Source organism: Sycon ciliatum, chromosome 2 (assembly GCF_964019385.1).
Source record: "Sycon ciliatum chromosome 2, ocSycCili1.1, whole genome shotgun sequence".
In the NCBI taxonomy this organism is placed as follows: Eukaryota; Metazoa; Porifera; class Calcarea; order Leucosolenida; family Sycettidae; genus Sycon; species Sycon ciliatum.
In genome coordinates this window covers 19,636,483-19,652,145 of record NC_088644.1, presented here as the reverse complement: position 1 = coordinate 19,652,145, position 15,663 = coordinate 19,636,483, and the positions used below count along the sequence as shown (strand labels likewise).

General features: G+C 46.3%; 1 protein-coding gene across 1 annotated transcript; it reads right to left on the bottom strand.

The window, feature by feature from the left end:
- Window positions 1–3,487: 3,487 nt before the first annotated feature.
- LOC135809072 (uncharacterized) lies at window positions 3,488–13,583 on the bottom strand. The gene is made up of 7 exons (XM_065322334.1): window positions 12,976–13,583; window positions 10,240–10,974; window positions 8,984–9,289; window positions 7,437–7,619; window positions 5,720–5,884; window positions 5,235–5,335; window positions 3,488–4,154 (listed from the first exon to the last, which is right to left on the bottom strand). Exons 1-7 carry the CDS (start codon window positions 13,283–13,285, stop codon window positions 3,687–3,689), a joined length of 2,268 nt encoding a protein of 755 aa, XP_065178406.1. The 5' UTR covers window positions 13,286–13,583; the 3' UTR covers window positions 3,488–3,686.
- Window positions 13,584–15,663: the final 2,080 nt, after the last annotated feature.

Sequence of the window (15,663 nt, the reverse complement as noted above, 5' to 3'; positions counted from 1 at the left end):
TGAGCGCAATGTCGTGTTACTGTGGAGCACGGCCAGGGAGTACATGTACGTGAAGTCGAGAACTTATCCACGAGTATGTAGAGTATGTAGAGCATAGAGTAAGCAAGTCCCGACTTTGAGTTTGAGGTTGAGCAGTCTTCGGGGTTTTCAGTGACTTTTCACGAATGGACAATACTGTACTTCGAAGTAGTTGAAACAATCCCCATAGCTACTGCGGCTATGGTAATGCATGGTACGTCACCAATCACACCATACACGCTGCGTCGCCTCCGCCCGATCCGGCACAATACACGGCTTCGGAGAGTTCGCCCTGACAAAACACGATCAGCCTTCTCAAGCGCAACTGATGAACGGTGAATCCCCCGCTGTATGTACACTGTTAACACCGATGGCTACTATGGACTCAGTCCAGCATTCTACTGCCGTACTGGTACTACTGTGAGTACTATTCACCTCCTCGGAGTCGGAGTATGAGAATACACTGTAGCCTCTGAATTGCGGACACCTTGGAGACCAGACACACTTTATCCTATACTAGTACATGATGACACTTCCCAGTTGTACAGTACAGTATAACTGAGAACTTGCGAGACGTGTCCTGAACACACGATGCCTTTCAACCACTTTACTTGATTGGTACAGTACCAGTTGATACAGAGCTGTAATGCCAGTTACAGTATGTCCCGAATCGTGGATGTGGAGGTGTACATGGTACACCACTTCAACTACTTATTACTTTGTTGAGAGGTATGCATACATGTATATGCAAGCCTTGCTTGATAGTTCAGATGGTGATAGCTTTGTCAATATCCTTTAGCGTCATTTCCCATACCTCCATGGGCCATACAGCCTACAGGATATCTCTCTCTGCTGCCTAAAGTGGGAGATCAGGTGTTTGTCGCCACAGAAACAGAGACGGCCACTGAGTGTTGGTGTTCATGTACGTTATCCCTGAAAATGATGTCTGGGTGCCGGGAAATTATACACAGTATGCCGTGAGGCTCTCACAGCACACCATGTTGTCTTTTCCTACTCCTCAATGTCAATTGGTTTAAGTCGTATTCCCAGAAACACGGTGTACTGAACGGTGCATTTAGCAGGCTCACCGAGTGGAAGGCTTGACAAGTGCTTCTTCTGTGCTCTAAATGGAGCCGTGAGTCAGCCAAGTATCAAGCAGCGGTTAGCAGCAAGCTTGAGGTGTACAGTAATATCGACAAAGCACCCTGCATATCAATTACGTGAAATCTAGAACAACACTATCTGTACTACTCTCATTCGACAGTTCAGCAATGTCGACATTCGCATGATGCACATGCATCATCCCTACCTAGAATCTCTACATCAAACAGACCTGCTCCGGACGGAGGATTGAGCTGTTGTTGTTGTTGTTGTTGTTGTTGTTGTTGTTGTTGTTGTTGTTGTTGTTGTTGTTGTTGTTGTTGTTGTTGTTGTTGTTGTTGTTGTTGTTGTTGTTGTCGTCGTCGTCGTTGTCGTCGTCGTCGTCGTTGTCGTCGTTGTTGTCGTCGTCGTCGTCGTCCTTGCTGCTGCTTCTGCACGTGTTGTTTGTTGTCTGCCCCAGTAATGATAACAGAAAATCGAGAGATGGAAAAGAGGAGAAAGGATTGGAGAGAAATGAACGGGAGAGAGAGGGAGGGAGAGAGAGAGAGAGAGAGAGAGAGAGAGAGAGAGAGAGAGAGAGAGAGAGAGAGACAGACAGAGAGAGACAGAGAGAGACAGAGAGAGACAGAGGAAGAGAGAGGCAGAGAGAGACAGACGGAGAGAGAGAGAGGAGAGAGAGAGAGAGAGAGAGAGAGAGAGAGAGAGAGAGAGAGAGAGAGAGAGAGAGAGAGAGAGAGAGAGAGAGAGCGAGAGAGAGAGGGAGAGAGAGAGAGAGAGAGAGAGAGAGAGAGAGAGAGAGAGAGAGAGAGAGAGGGAGAGAAAGAGAGAGAGGGAGAGTGAGGGGGACAGCCTAGAGAGGCAGAGGGGCAGAGAGAAAGACAAAGAGAGACAGAGAGAGAGGCAGAGAGAAAGACAAAGAGAGACAGGCAGAGATAGAGACACAGAGAAACAGAGAGACGGAGAAACAGAGAGACGGAGAGAGAAAGAGAAAGAGAGACAGACCCAGGCAGACAGACAGACAGACAGACAGACAGACAGACAGACAGACAGACAGACAGACAAACAGATATATATAGAGAGAGATATAGAGAGAAGGAAAATGTGGAGGGGGATCTACTAAGTGAAGATGATAATTCATGATTACAACTTATTGAATTATTCAACAGTGTGAGGGAATGAAAGGGAGTTATCATAACTGTTTCATCCTTAGTTCCAAAATCTATTATGGCCACCCAGAATTAATTCGTTGTTTCGGGTCACCCGACCGACCGTAATTTTTCACCCGGCCGTAATTTTAGTGTGCATGTGCTATTGTGTACAGTGTAAATGACTGTGTACACACTCAATCCTAATGATCCTAACCCCACGCAAGAAAACAGTAAGGAGCAAGGAATGCTTCCGAAAGGATCTCGGGCATGCCTGCATAGGCTTCAAGCATTCTCACATTTCAATTTCGCTTCCACAGAGCATTGTACAGAGCAACCAGGGACGAAATTGAACATTGTTCTAACATGCCAGCGGTGTGTGCTGCCGTGTTGGATGGGACAACACTTTCAGCCGACAGTATGGCCTTTTGCGTCGAAAACTCCCAGACCGTAACTGAAGTGATACTACTATTAGAGTAGATCATTCCTGATCCGCAGGTCGCGGTCGATTTTCAGCAGTCTAGACATCGACCTCGGAAGCAGCCAAATGACAGGATGCAGTGCTTGGTGACAACGTTATCTTCTGTTTCCGCTGATCCCCAATCGGTCCTGAAACAGCACCAGCTCCGTCACCTCATCGCTCATTCAAGACAGAAGGTTTGGTGAGAGCCGCTCGTCAGACTCATTGGTCAGTGAAGCCAAGATCCGGTCCTGAGGGGACAATGACTGCGTCTACGGTCAGATTTGATCGACTGGCTTGATGGACAGAAACTTGGATATTCGATATGCACAGTCTACATAGTGGTCATACAATGGTCTGTAATGTGCATACATGTACATGTATATGTATGCATATGACAGAAACAAAAATAATAAAAAATAAAATACTACCCAGGTACGGATGAGTGAAGTGAAGTGACCCGAAACAACAAATTAATTCTGGGTAGCCTATTGATTATTTGACTGAACACTACCACTCGGAGTTACTCGGTAGTAATTGCTCGTTCCGGGAGGCTCAGCTTGCCAGTGAAATTAAGACTTAGTACTCCAAAGCCCCCCCCCCTCGCCGACCCCCCCACCCCCCCCCCCCAACCACCCCTCCCCGACCACCCCCCCCCCCCCCGAGACCACCCCCTCCCCGACAACCCCCCCCCCCTCCTCACAAACATACACACTCACATTATGACATGGCCTGGCAAACTACACAATGATCCACCGCAGAATCGGCTCCTGTGTACATTTCCTGAATCCTCCCTTCTTATGAAAATATTCATAGGTTGAGGGAATGGAGTAGGGAAATGAGAAAAGAAGACTTAAGTTGCTGGTACATTTATTGTACATGGGCCAAGAGATTTCAACCTCAATAGCATCAAGAGCCTTGACTACTCACTCAAACTAATATTTGTCTCAAGAAATTTCACATCACAACTTCACATCATCAACTTGCTGAGCTTTTGGCAATCTAGAACACTGCTGTGTGTTAAGACCAAGAAACGTTCTAGATAGGTACTTTCTGGATAGGTACTTTCTGTGGCCAGACGGTACAATGAGAGGATCAGTGCTGCGACTGGTGTGAATACAGACACTGTCAACAGTTAGCTTCCACTGATGGCATGAGTGACGCAACGTGCAGTCTGCTCCAAGGTATTTCGATACACTTTGGGGAACACTGGTTAGCAGAGTCACAGCAAACTGTCCGTCAGCCAGCAGGCGTACGTAATCCTCTATTTGCCGCTGTTCTACATTGGGATAGAGTAACTGACCGCTGAGCCGTGCTGTATTCTCACCATTCGCACAGCCAAACACGCCCTGTGTGATATTTTGCAGCTGACAAGTGGCACAGACCGTCTGCACAAAGCGACTCACTGTCCTGATGAATGCATCCTGTACCTGAAGTTACAGAAACAACATGGTAGAAAAAAAGTCAGAAAATTTGAATTACAAAGGGTCCGAATTCATTCGGAATAAGACTTCAGTTTTATTTAGGGCGGATGGCTTATTGCCAGAGTCGCAACATCTCAGTTTGAATTTATGAATGATCAGAAGCAATATCCAGAGGAAAATGAATGCAGGGTAGATACAGGTGCATTAAAAGGAGGTCTGGATCAACTTTTAAATTTACTCTTTCCTTCTGGTGAAGGGAAATTATAGTAGAACATTGGTGAACAGTAGACTTATCTCCGGGTGATCTCCGGGTGATCTCCGGGTGATCTCCGGGTGATCGGACAAGGAGAACCGAAATGTTCCATGCAGATGCCCAGCAATAGATTGTGGAAATGGTCATTTCTCTGTTGATCAGTACTTTCAAACGGCTCCTGCTGCAACTAGAGCTTTATTTGAAGGCTAGGGAGAAACATCTCACACAACTTGGCCGTTATCCAGAGCTGAAGAGCTCCTTTTTTCTTTTCTTTTTCCGTATCATTGCATTAGAGTAATATTATAAATTTCAAATGTCCAAAGTGAGCGACCAATAGCACTTCACATGCGATACTTTCCGTGCCCAACTCAACACCAGAGGTCTACCGGTGGCAAGTGGAGATGAACTCCTGTATCATACTTTCTCAGCACCAAGAGTACGTAACCCCCCAGAGTGTGCAACTCCCACATACCCTGCTGTCCCGACAGAATTTCAAGTTGACGTCATTATTTATGACGCAATGCTCATTGCACCAGTGATTTACAACATGTGTACGGGTGTCAACGCATCACACGTTTTTCTTTGCACAGGATCGATCAGCTTCGGTCAACCACAGGTTCCGGATTCGTCTGATAATCCGTGTACAGTGCGCATTGCATCATCAAAATGACGTCAACTTGAAATTCTGTCGGGACAGCACCCATAGTGGAGTTGCACACTCTGGGGGGGGGGGGGGGGGGGGGTTATGTACTCTTGTCAGCACCCATACAATCACCACATCGGTTATGTCACAGGAATACAAAAATTCAAATAAAAATTCAAATATTCCATACCTGGTTCCTCAGATGACTTGTTTTTCTGATGCTGCTCCATTGCGCACACGAGATGTGATGCCTTGGAACTCCAAGATGGAATATGATATCACTGACCGGACCTGGACACAGATCAACACGAAATCATGACTATGAAAACCCTTTCCACTTCCCCGTGACTCGTCTTTCAGCTGTAATGAACTAAACCTGTTGGTAAATTGAAGATTGCAACGACTTCTAGTGTGCTTCAAACTTGCTTTAAACATGTTCAAAGTGCAACTTTAAAAGCCATTAATACGGAAAGTGCACCGTGCTGCTGGAATATAGGAAATGGCTGCCTTAGCCATCCATTACTTTGAACTTAATAACTTTTTGCAAATTATGATCCATAAAGTGTACAGGCAGGGTCAGATGCGCGCTGCACTCGTACAGTGCATTTTTGAACCCTGCTCGTACACTACGTTATCCGTTGCTTGCTACAAAAAAAAATACTCTCACTCCCATACCTGATTTCGGATGAAAAATAAGTGGCGACAGGAAGGAGGTCTGGAACATTTCAATATGCTCCGAATGGTTGTTGGTTAGGTTAGTTTGGGATAGGCTGATCTGTACTTGATAGACATTGTATGGTGAATAGGTGTGGAAGAGAACCGAGTTCAACTTGCCATTGCCTGCAGAACACAAAAGTACATTATGAAAACGCGTACATGATACAATGTAAGTGACTTTTGCTGACTAGTACAGTCCAGTACAGTCCAGTACAGTCCAGTCCAGTCCAGTCCAGTACAGTACAGTCCAGTCCAGTCCAGTCCAGTACAGTCCAGTCCAGTCCAGTACAGTCCAGTCCAGTACAGTCCAGTACAGTCCAGTCCAGTAGAGTCCAGTAGAGTCCAGTAGAGTCCAGTAGAGTCCAGTACAGTCCAGTACAGTCCAGTACAGTCCAGTCCAGTACAGTCCAGTACAGTCCAGTCCAGTACAGTCCAGTCCAGTACAGTCCAGTCCAGTAGAGTCCAGTAGAGTCCAGTCCAGTAGAGTCCAATACAGTCCAGTACAGGCACAGCAATTCCAAACATCAGTCCCTACAGGTGAAAGCCGATTTTGATCACCACTCATGGGACTGGACTATCGTACTTTTTGAAAGCATCTCGTCTCTGAACCCAGTCTGGTCATTGGGGCGATTCCTTGCATATTCCACACATTTACAATTGAATTTACAATACTGCCGAGCACCGAAGAATGATGTGCTGAAGAATGAATAAGGTAGAATTTTACCAGGTACAGGATACCTATATGTACTGGGTGACTCAGCTACAGACAGTTCTAGATTAAACATAAAAGACCCCCCCCCCCTCGATCTACGACACCAGCCAGTAATGTAGTGGTTTTTAGATCACGAGGATCCTGAAAACAGGTGGTCTCTTGACCATATATCACCTCTGCCAAACATGATAGGAGAAAAGGACCGACCAGTAACAAGCAGCATGACTATAATATTATACAAGTTAAATGACTGGGAAGATCTCTATGAAGGTAGCAGCTGTGCAGGGATACAATTTGGGAGCCGCGCTTGAAGCCACAGGGCAACTCGATATATCACCATCTGTGTTGGGGTTGCAACATGGACCGTCCTTTTAGCGTGTCACATTCATTGAAGCTTGACATGCCATTACACAGAAAACCTAAAGGATGAAAGTGACACTTGTGAGCATTTTTTTTCGCGCTGGAAACCCAGGCCTCTTGTACAGGCAAAATAAACACAAGTGCAACCTCAACGGGAAGAAAAAGAGCTAAAATGGCTGTGAACACCGTCTAATGCCGAGCCAGGCTTGTGAGCAGAATTATGTGAAGACTGCTACGCAGCATCAGGCATAGCAAAGAAATGTTGGAAGAAGACACACCTGGTGAAATGGTGGAAAAGACACATCTGGTGAAATGGTGGAAAAGACATGCCTGATGCTGGTGGTGAGGAGAAGGAGTCCTCTTCGCCAGAACCCGCTGGCAGCTCAGGCGTGTATTTACCAGCAAATCGTTACACATGGGTGTGTTTTACCACCATTTTACCACTTGTGTTTCTGTTTACACAGCAGACTGCTTCACACCAGGGAAACGTGCTTATAGTGATGTAACATCGCGGAGAAATGTAAGAGCAGGCAGTGTGAACAACGTTATACTAGTAGAAACAACTTGGAAAATAGATAGCATGTCGCAATGACAAGGACCTACCTCTGTTAGCGAAGTAGGATGCAGTTGGCACAAGTAACCAAGGCCTTGTGTTGTTGACTGTGTATGCCAGCGTCCATCTTAATACAGAGTAATCCAAGTGACTTGTGTTCCCTATCCAATTTAGTCTCATCACATCGGATAGAAAGTCTGCCCAGAACGTTATTTTGGGAAGTTCCCGGGTCCCTACAGGATAAATGAAAGGTAAGTTAGTGTACAACGGACAGGCAGTGCAGATGCATTGTCGAGTCATCTTTTAGCTAGGGAGTACACAGTGGAAATATTCATGAAGCAGTTTGTACTTACAATAGCAGTAAGTTTGTAATTGGAATAATACTGTATGGGGGGCCTCTGTTTACTGGTTTATTGTACAGGCACATGCAGCTATATGCGGCTAAAGCTAGCTACAAAAGTACACGTGGACAGTGCTCACTGACACTCGATTCTGACTTCGCAGCATGCACTCAGGAACTGCAACCTCCAGGTTATTTGGAGCAAACATGCGTATCCTAAACAAAGATTTGAGGAGTGGTGGTGGTGTGTGTGTGGGGGGGGGGGGTGCACATGCCCCCCCCCCCCCCCCCCGTGCCCTTCATTGGCTAAGCGCCTGCAGTGTGTATGGGTTTGCCACGGAATTCAAAGTTCTGTCTGCACACCCAACAACTGCAGCTGCGCCATCTTCGGGATACTAGTAGGTACTCTTGTTAGTACATCATGATTCAATGATCACGAGTAAGCAACTGCCACCCCTTTTCTATGGGCCAGGTGTGCGGCATGCTGACTTCATTGCATCATACAGCTTCATCTACAAAATTTGAAGAATGAAAATACTACACTCTCCTTATTGCTTTGAACTAACTTTTCGACGCAACTATAGTTTGTGCAATCATCATTTAGGGACTTTGCTGGGACTTGAACGAGTCAAGCAAAAAAGAGAAGAAAAATGCATGATATGCATGTGTAATTCAATACTAAGAGCGAGTTGTGGCAGCTCAAGAAAGCTCAAAGCACTTAGATGCAGAGCCTTGTACAAATGTACATGTGTACACTATAGAGAGGCACGGCAGAACCGATCTGGTTCAGTGATCAGGCCATTGCTGGACCAACGTTTCGGACACCAGCTCAAAAGGAGGTCATGTGTATTCGTACCCTCCATTTTCTGCACAGTGTGTGAAGGGCTATGGTATGGCCGGACCAATCCAAAACTGTTTCAGACGGTCCTGAAGAACAAAACTGTATTGCTGTTACTCAGAGAGTTTCACGCGAAGCGATGGTCAGACACACAAGTGAACAGCGTATGGTGTCCGATGATCACTTGTGTGATCTTGGACAATTAAGTTTGGGGCCCATTCTTTGTATGCAGGTGTGTAATCACACGTGCCCACTATTAGCACTTACACTCAAAAAGGCATCACTGTCTGAACTTTATTTGCACAGCTCTAGTGGCATGCATCATGCTCGAAGTACACATACCAATCAGCATGTGAAACGGGTGGCGGCACTGCCATTCTTCTGTTAACACGTTATCACACCGGCTAACTCAAACTTACTTTTCACTCGTATGTGAACTGCCACTGCACTCCGGTGGATTCCTGCCATGCGTGAGCGACACCTGAATCGCAAATCCGACTGCACGTTACGGATGCGAATGCCGATGGCCGTAGTGGCAACATTGGAGCCATGTGTCACTTTCTCTGTGTACATGCTAGCATTCAACATGCTCACATTGGCCCAGGATAGCTGCACACGTGTATTAGGAGAATAGCATTTCACTGTGACTTCCTGGCCAGTGTACGTTAGCATATCAGTAGAAGGAGTGATGACAATATTGGGTGTGAAGCGAACAACAGCATGACCTGGACAGAAAGACACAAAGAGACAGCAAGAATAAAGACATAGTGGTAGCACATCTATCACGTGATCATGCAGGGTGGCTATGTTGATTCCAACTCCACTCAATGCCTGCATCTTTAGGTTATACGATACGGGCCATGTTTGTTCTATTGTGACCTTGTCATGATCACTTTCTATACAAATATTATTTTTATTAAGTTACATGACAAAAAAAGTGAAGCCACCCTATACAGCATACATGCAGGTGTACGTAGCATAGACGTGTGGTTATGAAGGTGTATGTAGCATAGACGTGTGGTTATGAAGGCAATATACACTGTATATATACACTGTGCTACTACACGAGTGTGCATAGTTGCACTTCATAGGATCGTCATGACTACAAAATAAGAAGTTGACGACTACTGGCGTTGCAATATTGGTCATGTCGCAAATGACCACCCAGAGTGTGTTTGGTTCTTGGGGTCGGATGTGAACTTCAGATAGCCAAGCCTAAACTATGCCCATATAACTGTTAATTATGAATTACATTTGAATACAATGGTTGGCAGCCCCCCCCCCCCCCCCCGGGCTCAAATTGCAATGGAACATACTTTGAAGTACTATTAATTTTAGTTGCCCCGGTTAACTATTTATGGCCTGAACTCAATGAAAAAATTGAGAGTGAATTCTTAGCAAAAGTCTCTACATTTTCACTGTAATAAATTACAGGGGCGTCGGAAGGTATTCCACACTGGTGCGGACATCAAGAGGTGGGTCCTAAGAGCCTCCCACGGTTATTTTTTTGGAAAATTGGGCCAAGAAAAACAACATTTTATTGCTTTAACTAAAAACCACAACAAATGGAATTACTGGTGCGGCTTTGGCCGCACCAGTTCCGCCCCCCCCCCTGGTTTAGCCACTAGAGTGTAAAACAGTTCCTAGTCTCTTTCTGCCATTTGTATTGCCTTACCTGGTGCTGTCAAGTATGTTGAAAAGGACTCATTCACCGCAGTTCCATGATCCGATAGACTCACACTGGAACATGTGTAACGCCCACTGTGTAGACTGTTATCAAAGTGAGATATTCTGTAGCTGTTTCCCATACCAAGAAGGCCTTCTCTAGGCTTGCCTTCACGGCCGGCAGCCAGGTACGACCAGAATGTGTTCTCTTCAGAATACGCCAGGCATTTGATGTCGACATGAAAGTGCCGGGAGTTGCTTCCTAGATGTTGGACTTCGAATCGGCTTGGGGTTGTGAACATGAAGGCCAGGCCACCGATCAGTGCTGTTCTCTCTCCAGAAGAGAATTTTATATGGTTAAGGCGTGGGTTGAGGTGTTGCACGCCGACACTGGAATATGCGCAATACGTACCGTATCCGTCCACGACAGACCTGACCCGGCACACCAACGTGCCATTCGACACTATGCCATTGAAGCAGCGCAGCGTGTATTTACTGTAGGAGGACACCTTAACAACGTCGGCTGATTGGCGGCATGAGCCACGGATGCTACCTTGTCGCACATTTTGATTACTCCAGGAAAACGTCGATGTATAGTCTTCACTGATCCACAGCCAGCTATACGAGGAATGGTGCACCGTGGCGGTTCCAGGTTTGTTCTTGCACACAAATAATATCTTGTCATTTTTGCAGATTTCTGATGACCTTGGAATCCAGCCACTGCTATCTACCGTAACTCTGGCAGCTGATAACACATAACAAAAGCCCCAAAAAGAGAACAGACAAGAAAGACTTGGCAATGGACTGCACAATGCATTGTTTATAGTGATTTGCTGCATCCTCTAAAAATCGAAATAGAGCTGAAAGGGGAAGTAAGGTCTAAAATCACAATGTCGCCACTTGCATGAAGCAGTCTTTTAGGTGCTGAGTCGCAGTGTGCTGGTCCAAGGAAGCTACGGCAGCCAGTTTGTTCCATAGTCCCAATCGAATTATTGAATCTCTGTACCAAGATGGAAAGACTGCACCATACTAGATACATTAAATTGGGTGGAAATTTTCACTCGAAGCATTACTTGTCCTTACGGAGGCATGGACGACTTTGGGAATGCAGTTCACTGCCGCACACGACATATGTTCGACTCCTTGTGCTGAATGTATTGCAGCCAGTGTCAATCCTCTATACGGATGTCAGTTCTTGACAATATCACAGGGCGTGGTGCAGTGCATCCAAGCATACTATCCTCTCGGTGTGTGATTTATCACCAACATATGGGTGAGTCGATACCGTATAGGGTCTAGAACACCATTGGTCATTGAATCGCCTGATCACCATCTTCAACCAAGCCAAACCTAAGTTGTTTGGAAACGGGAGCTGATATCCTGAATTATACGAATCATGAATAGTTTATTGCCGAACTTGACACTTGAATAGTTCATGAATAGTTTGGTACCAAATTCCGGGCCATGTGGCAGACTCCATTACAACTGGTTTACAAATTTAAAGGACTGGCCCAATATGAGTATGTCACGCAATTCTCTCTCTCACACACGCACTCTCTCTCTCTCACTCTCCCTCTCTCTCTCTCTCTCTCTCTCTCTCTCTCTCTCTCTCTCTCTCTCTCTCTCTCTCTCTCTCTCTCTCTCTCTCTCTCTCTCTCTCTCTCTCTCTCTCTCTCTCTCTCTCTCTCTCTCTCTCTCTCTCTCTCTCTCTCTCTCTCTCTCTCTCTCTCTCTCTCTCTCTCTCTCTCTCTCTCTCTCTCTCTCTCTCTCTCTCTCTCTCTCTCTCTCTCTCTCTCTCTCTCTCTCTCTATCTTACACCCTGTCAGCATTGCTGTGCTCATCAATATACTGCTGCTCAACTTATTTGCCTTCCTCAACTCGTAGAGCAACTCTGACCAATTGTTTACTCGTGCCTGAGGGCAAGAGAGCTCCGGACATAGGCTTGCAGTAGGAGAATTGGGTAAATGAGAGTGACTAATTCACCAGTAATCCAGGGTAAGCATTTCTACTTCCGCTCTTGCTTTGACTTCTTTGCGCCATCATGTTCTCTTCTTCAATCTCCCATGTGTCCCTTACTATCCCAGGATTACCTCCAAGCCAGCTGCTCATGGGCCAAACACTCCATGCAACTGTCAATAGCAGGCCGAAGCACGGGCTCTAAAATCTCCTTCCACCGAGCCAGTACCGGTAGTTGAATATTCGGTACACATGCATTCATATCTCTCTTACCCGGGCTGTCTGGGACCGGGCACTGGCCATATCTTGGAAATGTTCAACACTCTGAGATCACATACGTTTCAATGAGGAAGGGTCAGAGATCTGGCATATGATGTCACTATTTCCACAAAATTGGTAAAAGAATAGTGATATTTCCACTCACGGAAACTCACCCTCAGGGTGCCCGGTAGACCGAGGTGCCTGTAACTTGAAGATCTGGCTATGAGAGATAACGTTATGAGTGTAATTGGTTCGCCCCAAACATACACGCCAGGTTCATGATGTGCTGTGTTTGCATGTCCTGCAGGCCTGGCTAACACTAAAACGTAGCTGAAAGAATGTAGATCTACACACAATGATGTATCATTGTATGCCTCTCCACCTCCCCCCCCCCCCCCACCGTTCTCAAACGCAATGCCAACGCTACAGTGGCGAATATCTAGGAGCTTTCTGGTATCGTGCCTGAAAAAGAGAAAAAAATGGTGTGCTGAAGAGATTCGTCAACCGACAACCTCTAGCTGTATCGTACCTGGTAGTTCGCCGTGGATGCGTTTCTGAATGCGCCCCTGAGGGTCCACGTAGGATAAGCGACGGTCCCCTACGCCTTCCGCTGGCCGAGTTGAACTTCGGGCTTGCGCTGCATCTGCTCCTTCGAAAGCCAGTAGGCCATGTCCATTCATGGAGGCCAGTGCAATGGTCAGTGAGAGGAAGATGAAAGCCATCCAGCTCCGATCGGGCGTTCCGGCTGGATAGCATCGCCGACTTTCGGTGGCTTTGTGCGGCGCGCTTGCGGGCATTCGCTGAACGCAGGATGCATGCGAAACCGTCGACTTCAACATCACAGCACAGCACACGCAGCAATCTCCCCCTAATGCATACGCGAGTTCTCTACATAGCTGCCACTAACTTGCCCTTTGTTGGGGCATTGGTTCGGCTGAGTCAGTGGCTCGGTTTCATTTCATCTTCCATCTCCGCCTGAAGTACTGAGCCACCATTATTTTCTCTTGCGTTTTTCTCGAAGTCAACAACAGATCGGAAAGTTTATTGCCGGACTACCACGCACGTTGGAGAGCAGGATTGTGCTGTGTGCCAACTAACTGCCACATGTGGCCGGTCAGGTCGGAGTAGTCACAACCTGGGCCTGTTTGTCGATGGGATCATTTTATAATTTCAATTGAGCAAGGACTTGAAGGAGCGATAATAGAAATTCGTAAGCTGGTTCTGTCAGTTCGCCACTTCAAACCTGGTTGTAAACCCACTCAACATCCTCCGGGCCATCTTGCCCCTAATCTTGGTCATCACAAAGCTAATGCGTAGTTTTGTTGCTTCACGATGCAGCAGAGTGCATAGGCATTATTACGTGTATGGCTTTGTGGTCTGCTCACACACTCTCGTAGCCTGTAGGAGTGTAGCCAGGGAGGATCGACTACAAGCTAGTAACTGTTTTGATTTACTTTAATTTTAATTTTATACTTGCCATATTTTGCGTGTGCATTTTGCTTTCTTGTTCTCTTATTCCATGGCTGGTAGGCTTCCCTCGTTCATTACATTGTTTGACACCCATTATATAAAACTCAAAACATCGTGACGAGTACAACGAGGCTGGATGAGAGGACAATCGGAGCAACATGCACATTGTCATTGTACATGGAGGGACAGGCAGGTAAAGGTATAGCGGCCGAAGGGCGGCACATTCAAGGCTTCGAACCCACACTTGTGTACACCCAACATTTTCACATGCCTGCAGACCGTCGGAACGTTACTACGCCCACATGACTGATTGTAGTCCATCTACTTATATCCAGATATCGGACATACAAGACAAACACCAGGGTTGAGGTCTGTCAGGACGACAGGAGTAGTCATGCAGACTACATGACTTTTGTATAATTATGACCTTGACGTGAGTCTCCACTTACAGATCATCCAGCGGATCCGAATGGGATTTGGAAGGTACTAGAAATAGACTTCAGCCTCGCAGTCATAGAGCAGAATCCGCACTCACCACCTTCACTGCACAGCCTAGCCGCGTGCTTACACTGGATATAAGTACTGTAGTGACCGCACATTCTCCGAGCTGCTGTATTCACATGCCCGACCTCACTCTATTGTTTTCCCCCTCCGCTCATTTGCAGATCCGAACTGTATCCTTGCCTTGGGCTGTTGCAAGATACATGATTGTACATGTAGATACTATGCCCATGGTCAGGGAACATTTGGCACAAACTTTTCGTCTCCTTGTCCAGTCTCCAACGCTGTTTGTAGTGGATATGATCGGCACCCACCACCCACTAAGGCACTAGCCCAGACCTCTGCTGCGATAAGGAGCATCTGTACGACCCATTGCAGTATCGAAGTGTACTTGCATGCCTGGGAACAGAAAGGTAAGGTTTCGAAAACCTACAGCATGACAGCACCAATGACCATGGCGTTATTATACCTCTTGTAAAGCAAAGTGAACAATGCATTCTCCTATTACGTCGAAAGTCCCCCCCCCCCCCCCCCCCCACTTGTCATCATCATCATCATCATCTGCGTTGCCGAAAAAATAATAAAAGTAAGATTTTAAAAATAATAAAAAACGACATTATGCAGCTGTGTAAGCAGTAGATGCACAGTGCGACTGCCAGGCATCTCTGTAGCATACAAAAATGGGACACAGTCCATGCCAGGAGTATCACCATACATAACGATCCTCCGAGTAATACCGATGGTTCTATTTTATAACATCCTCATTTGTTCCCGGTTCGGTTAACGTTACTCGCTACTACTCAGTACTGTGGAGTACTGTGGAGTTTCCGAAGCAAAAATAGGATACTAGTATACCATCGTCCTTGGTTTCCCTTTTCTCTCTAGCTCTTCTCTTGTACATTCTTGCTATTATTCACTTGTGGGATTTGAATAAAACAAGACATGTAGTATACCATTCTGCAGGTGAGGAGTTGTGCTGTGGTTGACTGGGGGAAGAAAGCAGGCGAGACCATACATAACATGATTTTTGTTCGATGTCAAGAGTGCACAACACTCTCAACACGCTTTGTAGCGATAGAGAAGTCATGTTTAGCAACGCAGCTCGAACAGGAAGTGCCAACATGTACAGTGTACAATGCATTCAGTAAACATACGCGTAGACCTACGGTATCCATAACACTGTATGGTGTTGGTGTCACACAGGAGAGAACGAATTCAGCGCTGCGGCCAGTGCAGGCAATGCGGA

Bases quoted from the DNA above. Each gene is read 5' to 3' on its own strand.
- LOC135809072 (XM_065322334.1), bottom strand. From the start codon at position 13,285: ATGTTGAAGTCGACGGTTTCGCATGCATCCTGCGTTCAGCGAATGCCC. The intron at 9,290-10,239 runs GTAAGGCAATAC...CTTTCTGTCCAG, and splicing joins AACATACTTGACAGCACCAG to GTCATGCTGTTGTTCGCTTC. The intron at 7,620-8,983 runs GTAAGTTTGAGT...TTTATCCTGTAG, and splicing joins AGTTCACATACGAGTGAAAA to GGACCCGGGAACTTCCCAAA.